This window comes from Acanthisitta chloris, unplaced genomic scaffold, assembly GCF_000695815.1.
Source record: "Acanthisitta chloris isolate BGI_N310 unplaced genomic scaffold, ASM69581v1 scaffold22146, whole genome shotgun sequence".
Lineage (NCBI taxonomy): Eukaryota > Metazoa > Chordata > Aves > Passeriformes > Acanthisittidae > Acanthisitta > Acanthisitta chloris.
Genome location: NW_008677999.1, coordinates 39,926 through 47,220, shown reverse-complemented (window position 1 = coordinate 47,220; position 7,295 = coordinate 39,926). Strand labels below are relative to the sequence as shown.

At 44.2% G+C, this 7,295-nt stretch overlaps 1 protein-coding gene across 1 annotated transcript in view; it reads right to left on the bottom strand.

Annotated features, from left to right (window-relative positions):
• ABCC3 (ATP-binding cassette, sub-family C (CFTR/MRP), member 3) overlaps positions 1 to 7,295 on the bottom strand; it is a 35,249-nt gene that overhangs the window by 973 nt on the left and 26,981 nt on the right. Inside the window, exons 21-29 of the mRNA XM_009076738.1 lie at positions 6,689 to 6,896; positions 5,593 to 5,903; positions 4,700 to 4,899; positions 4,476 to 4,602; positions 4,051 to 4,152; positions 2,953 to 3,099; positions 1,873 to 2,031; positions 1,297 to 1,463; positions 87 to 281 (exon numbers count right to left, since the gene is read on the bottom strand). Coding sequence (XP_009074986.1) covers positions 87 to 281; positions 1,297 to 1,463; positions 1,873 to 2,031; positions 2,953 to 3,099; positions 4,051 to 4,152; positions 4,476 to 4,602; positions 4,700 to 4,899; positions 5,593 to 5,903; positions 6,689 to 6,896 — 1,616 coding nt within the window. The remainder of the gene's footprint in view (positions 1 to 86; positions 282 to 1,296; positions 1,464 to 1,872; positions 2,032 to 2,952; positions 3,100 to 4,050; positions 4,153 to 4,475; positions 4,603 to 4,699; positions 4,900 to 5,592; positions 5,904 to 6,688; positions 6,897 to 7,295) is intronic.

Sequence of the window (7,295 nt, the reverse complement as noted above, 5' to 3'; positions counted from 1 at the left end):
GTGCCTATCTAGAGACAACCAGACCCTTCAAGTGCTGCTTCACACCCCCATCAGCCTCCCAACCACACACCATCGAGAGACTTTACCTTGTGTAGTCCATAATTGTGTTGAGCCTGTGTGCAATGGTCAGCACTGTGCAGTCCTCAAACTGGGTCCGAATTGTCATCTGGATGAGATCATCCGTCTCCAGGTCGATCGCTGCGGTCGCTTCGTCCAGGATCAGGATCCTGGTCTTGCGCAGGAGTGCCCTGGCCAGGCAGACGAGCTGTCTTTGGCCAACACTGCAAGCACAGAGAGGCTGTCACCACCAAGGCCCTGCTGCCAACAGGTCCCCACTGCTCACAATCACTCCTGCTGGAGCAGGTTACTCATCATGTAAGGTTACCCCAAAACCCCCAAAATATTTAGCAAGCAGCCTAGTCTGTCAGCCCTAGAGCTAACACATACAGGTTGCAGCATGCCAACACTGAGTGCTGTGTTCATGTACTGCCTGACCCAGTGCTGGCAGAGCCACCAAATTCCCCTTTTAGCCCTGTGACAAAAGCCAGGGCAACTACTGATGACAGTGCTCTATCCTAAGCTTTCAGAAACACAGTTCTAACAACACTGAACACATGCAAACTAGGGGAAAATATAGAAAAAAATAATAAAAAGGAAAAAAAAGTGTTATGAGGCTGCAAGTCCTTTCTACCATAAAAACCCCACAACATATACATACACCTGGGCAGCCCAGACCTCCTCCCCTGCCACAAACACACCCCTGACAGAGCCTCTGAGTGTCTCTGCAGGATGAGGAAGGAGCTGAACATTCATCACAGACATAATCTGGTGACACCACAGCCTCAGAAGCCAATGAAGCATATCAAAACACAGCATTTTACCATCCCCAGTCATGTCTTCATGGGTCTTCCAAATATAAAGTAAATTATACATTGCTAAATTGTCAGTTAGGCAGAGGACTCTTCATACACAACTGTGAACAGCTGTATATGTCATCATGGCATTTCTTAGCAAACCATGTTTAAGGGACTGCCTATCCCTAATACCCTGTCATCCTGAGACTTTTCTTTACTGGTAAGATGGGATTTTGATTTGGGAGAAATCCTTCCCCAGAAGCAAAGAAGAATCAGATCATTTGTGGCAGAGGCAGAACAGGAAGCAAATGTTTGAACCTTAGTGGCTTTCTTGGAACAGGAATAAGTGGCTGAATCATTTTGGACACAACAGCCTATGGTGTCACCCACTGTCACAGCTGAATGACAGCTCAGTGTATGTTCTAGTCCAAGAATTCCTTACCTCAGATTCTCTCCACCCTCTGAGCATTCATAGTCCAGCATGGATGGCTGACTGCTGACAAACCTCTTCAAATGAGACAGTTCCAGAGCTTTCCATATTTCCTCATCGGAGTACTTATTAAATGGATCCAGGTTCATCCTCAGTGTTCCAGAAAAGAGAACAGGATCCTGGATATAAAAGCAGCTTTCATCAGACAAGTGCTTTAGCTGGTTTAAGTCTCATAGAATCATAGCATTATATGATAGAAGTATAGATCCTATGAGTTACTGCTTTGAGGTCTCCACTGCACTGCAGGTTAAGCCACCTCCCAAACCCATCCACTCTGAAAACACATTACATTATACACACTTCAAACTCAACTTCCAGCTGTAAACATGGTTTACTCTAAATCCTGTTTTATCACCCAGCATCAGCTTATAAGGTGGCAGGACAGGACCACTTAAGAGTATAAATAATTTGTTTTTCTGAAGCAATTTCTGAGTGTAACACAGCATTTCTCCATGTAGATAAACCATTATTTATGGTTTGTTAAGCTGTTAGAGATTCTTCCTTTATTGTGGCCCACTGAAACAGTACCTGAGGAATAATTGTTAGCCTCGATCGAAGGTCATGGAGACCAATTTCCGAAATTTTCACGCCATCAATTTTAATTTCTCCTTTTACAGCTTCCAGGATCCTGAAGAGACAGAGCGTCATGGACGACTTCCCTGCTCCGGTTCTGCCAACAATTCCAATCTACAACAAATTGCAGGTTTAACAACAAAGCATATGGTTAAGAAGAAAACAAAACCCAGCCAAAACCAACCCCAACCAACCCCTCAAGACTCCTCAAAGAGGTTTGACACAATACCTGAACCTAAGAAAGAATGTACCCTCCTTCCCTGGAAACCCTGGGTCACACAGCGTAATGTGCTTATTGCCACTCCCGTAATTGGAGTGATAGTCCATATAAATATGTACACAGGCCTAGAGCCATCCTAGAAAACTTTGAGTGGTTAGCTGAAGCACCCACATTAGTCCAGCCACTCAAGGACAAGAAATAAAGGCTTTTTGGAGGGTCATTCATGCTTCATGCTAAGCATGTGTATCCCCATGCCAGAAGGTGCTGCCATCCTGTCTGCTTGGAATAATGGTAATTCTCATCTCTTTTAATACCAGCCTGTTCAGGGAAGGACTTTCCCATGCTCTGTCACTACCAGGCAAAACCCAGAACTTTCTGTTGAAGCATGATGAAACGAATCTCCCAGAACAAAGGCAATTTCCTGATTAAGGAAGCAAAGAATGTCATTTCTTTCCATGCCAAAAATTTCACAGGGAAAGTCAGAGAGCAGAAAAAGCTGGAATTCCTTCTCCCATCTGCACTGCTTCAGAAAAGTGTTCTTGTCACTGAATTTTTGTCACTTGTGTTGGTGCCTCCTACACAGTGTACAGGAGCCTGTTGCCAAGTGAACTGGGAAAGTCCAGAAAATCCCATGCTTCCAGCCTGGAGGATGCTGGCACACTGACAGCACAGTTGTCACTGCTGGCTCCTGCAATGCCAGCTGGGGTAGGTCTCCAGCACAGGGGTCAGTGTGCTTGTAACAACCTCCTCTACTCCCTGGTTGACACTGTAGGTGCAGAGCAGATTTCTAGCACAGACATCCAGCTGGAACTCACCTTTTCCCCACCGTGCACTTGAAGGTTTAGACCCTTCAACACCAGATCCAGGCCCTTCCTGTACCTCACTGAATAATTCACAAACTCCAGCTCTCCCTTGGATGGCCAGTCTTCTGGGGGACTCTTGCCCTCAATAATCCAAGGAGCCTAAGGAAAACAGAAGTTGGAAATGCCTCATAGAGGTTAGAGGAAAAATGACAAACTCAGATACAAACATATCTGATAAATCAAATCTCTGTTATCAAATACACTTATAATAATGGAGGGAAAAACATGGGTTCCTAAGTAGCCACCTATTTTTGTCTTTCTTGTGAAGTTTACAGGAAAAGGTCTGAGCACAGAGGGCTGAATCCTCAATGGATATAGTTTTTTTTCTCATTAACGATTTCCTGCCAACTCAAGCTCTGGTTTATAACATGTATCATGCAACTTGTCTAACTTCTTTATAGCTTCCAGAGTAAATACTTGATCTCCAGAACCACACACTGCAGCTCTCCACAGATCCTCCATTTCCTAATTCTTACTATGTACACAGGCCTGACAAACCTCAGTGTGTCCAGAAAGCAGCAGCTTTCCTGGCACAGCTCCAGCTGCCACCTTCAAAAGTCTTTGGCAATGGAGGTAGAGGATTGGATGCTTTTCTTGGATTAGCAGTACAGTGTTCCTAGAGATGTTCTTCTCCCATGGGAGATGAGGACTGATTAAGCTGATTAAATAGAAATACTCTTGCAAACATGTGCATAGCCTGGTAATTGTAGTGCAGCTGAGCTCACTAGCAGGATCACGGCACCAGCCATGCAGGTAAGACTGTGCATCAAACACTTCAAACCCAAAGGGACCAATACTCTGATGTGAAACTTATCTCCTGTGTTATAGCCACGCACAGCAGCAGCAAATGAGATGCTAAGCACAGGCTGCATGACAGCAATAATAATTTGGAGCTGTGATAGCATAAATTACAGTTCAGAGCGTGACATTTGTTCAGGTTAAATGATAACTCTCAGAGCAGGAACTGTCTCTCAAGAGTCTGAAGAAAGACCAGGGAAATGTGTGCACTAAAATTTCACCATGTTTGTTGCTTGAGGCTTGGCAACAGACCTCTGTTTCAGTTTCTGAATACTCTTTTATTCTTTCCACAGCCACAATGTTAGTTTCCAGTTCAGAAGTCATTCGGACCATCCAATTCAGAGACAAGGTCACCTTGGAGAAGACAAGGAACAAAATATCACCCACAGAGGGACAACAGATACAATAATAACAACAGCAGCAGACTCTGTTATGAAGACATGAATTCACACGAATATTATAAATTAAATAATACCTTTGCCTTGATGTTAATGCAGTTAATGGGACAACAAGTCTACAGATTATCAAGTGCTCACAAGAAGAAGCATATGCCTCCCATGGTGATTTATTATTTCCTTATTAACTTCAGCTTTAACAAGCACTTAAATTATTGCTAATATATCCTTCTCATCTACTAAAACCTAACCCACCAAGGAACAGAAAGCTGTAACACATACCTGCAACGCATAAGACACCGACAGTCCTACCAGACCAGCATTCAGGCTGTTTCTACCAATCACAGCAAAAAGGGCAGCAAAAAGGACAATACAGTTCCCCACAAACTCAACTCGAATGCCCAACCACCTGGAGAAAAAGGCAGATGTAAGCAGAGAGGTAAGTGGCTGCTTGGACCAGTTTTGCAAACAGGATTATCTAAGTGGAATTATGATGTGTCTTTTACCTGTTCGATACTATCCCAGGGTAGTAACTCTTCTGATTTTCGTCCACCTTCAGGTCACTGATGTCTACAAAGGCCTTCACTCTCCTGTAGGCTCTGATGACACTGGCCCCTGATACTGTCTCTGAGAAGTGAGAGTAGATGGGAGATCTGCTCACGGACTCCAAGCGCTTCAGCTGGCGAGAGGTCGCGACGTAGAATCGCTGCCGTTTTGGGGAGAGAATTGAAGGCCACATAAAATACTTTCTCTTTTAGTTAATTTGTTAGGTTAAGGATTTAAAGGAGATTGCTACTAATGCACTTCAACTCTCTGAAATATCTCCTATATTTAAGAAGAATTTCATGGAAGTTATCTTTGCATCACTCCGTAACAAAGCACCGAGTAACTGCAATTTCTATGGACTCCAAGTTGAATTTACCTATGCTCCTGTAAACTTAGCTAATATAACCTAACAAAATGAATCCATTTATAGGAGCCTCATTTTCCATGAAAACAAAACATGCATTTGCACCTCCATTATCAGGTCTCTCTTTACAATCTATAAAATAAGCTTCATTTTTGCTCAGAACTCAATAAAATTGATGCTTTCTATTTTCAACATTTTAACTCCTCACCACCCTAAAAACTTGTCAGTATGTCAAATATACACACACTTTGGTATATTGATGTGCACTGCAGCTCTGTCTCTAGCAGTAGGCTTATTTTTTCATACTTAAAAGCTAAAACAGGTTATGCCTATTTATTTCATGGCCACATGTCACAGGACATTAATTTTTCTGAGGGAAGAAAATAATGTTGTGTTTACATAAACATAGTTACTTCAGATATTTCAATTTTCCTAAAAAGAAAAGGAATTAATAAGGTTACAGTGGTAGTCAGATATTTTTCCAGTTACCTGAACAAGGAAGTAGAGAATTGCCAGTGGAACTATAACCACAGCGAAGAGAGGAGTACTCGCTATGATGACAATCATCGTCGATAAGGAGGTGAAGAAGGTCCCAAGGAACATCAGGATGGTCGGTGGGATGACTTCATCAATCACATAGATGTCCTTGGAGAAGCGGTTGATGATGCGGCCGGTGGGGGTGGTGTCGTAGAAGGACTGAGGGGTGTGAAATTTGTTCTCCAGCAGCGCCGTGTGGAGCGCCCGGGCGGCGTTGATGCCTCCCATGGCCAGAGTGAAGGAGCAGATCAGCACTATGAGGCCTGATGGGTGAAGAGGAGACGTGTTAACCCGTGAGCATGATGTTCCTGATTCACAGCTCCTTGACTCTTGGCAGTTTCTGTTGGGCTGGAAGCTATTTCTGCTTTACTATATACCCTGTCTGCCCTTCTCTTACCAAGCACATTAGCACTACGACACTGCAGTCACTGCTGCCTATGACAGAGGAACATCCTGTAGGATTTTGCCATGCTGTCCACATAAAACAGACACACAACCATCCTCCCTCTGCTTTCCACAAGCATCCTTAAAGTCCTAGTGCTACAACATCACCCCAGCCCTTCTGCACCTCAGTTTTCATGTCTTCTCTTCAACTTACCTCTCTGAAGCTCAACCCTCTCCAAGTGCTTTACAACAAAATTAAGTGTTGGGATGAGCTCAGACTTTGTAGCTCCAGGTTACATTACGTCTCTTGCTTAGGAGAGGATTTGGGGGGCCGTTTTCATAAAATTATGGAACAGTTTGGGTTGGGGTGGATCTTAAAAATCATCTAGTTTCACCCTCCCTGCCATGGGCAGGGACACCTTCCACTAGACCAGGTTGTTGCAATCCTCATCCAACCTGGCCTGGAACACTTCCAGGAATGGGGCAGCTACAGCTTCATCGGGCAACCTGTGCCAGTGTCTCACCACCCTACAGTGAAGATTTCCTTCCTAATATATGATCTAAGCCTACCTTCCTTTTGGAGCACTAGCAACTGGTGCCATGCCTTTCCCACCTAATACCCTTTTCCTAAACATTGAGACATCATGATTTTATCAGCTCTCACCTTGCAAGAGGCCCAAGGCAGCATAGACTCCGATTCTCATGCCTGTGTTGTGCTGAGTCCCATTTATCACCGGCTCGTTGGTCCAGTCACTGAGCCACACGTTGGCCCCGATGGCAGCAGCATTTTGACAGCAATATAGGAGACATATCACTAAAGAAATGGCAGGACCAACAGCCTTCATGTATTGCCAGAACACTGTTAGCTTTACCTGCAAAACCACACACCAAAGCTGGTTTGTACAACTCACACAAGCAGAAGTGAAGAGAGAATTAAGAGGAAAAGAAATTCTTTGTCAGAGGAAGTGCTGAGTTCAAAACTGCCCAAACTCTAACACATCACAGAGAACAGCTCATCTGCCTGAGCTCCACAGCAGGGTGATGGCTTTTGAAACAAGTCAGAAACACTTCTGGAATACTGTGTGCAATTCTGGTGTCCTCAACATACGAAGGACATGGAACTGTTGCAGCAAGTGCAGAGGAGGCCACAAAGTTGCTAAGAGGACAGGAGCATCTCCCCTGTGAGGACAGGCTGAGGGAGTTGGGGCTGTTCAGCCTGGAGAAGAGAAGATTGTGTGGAGACCTCAGAGCAACTTTTCAATATCTGAAGG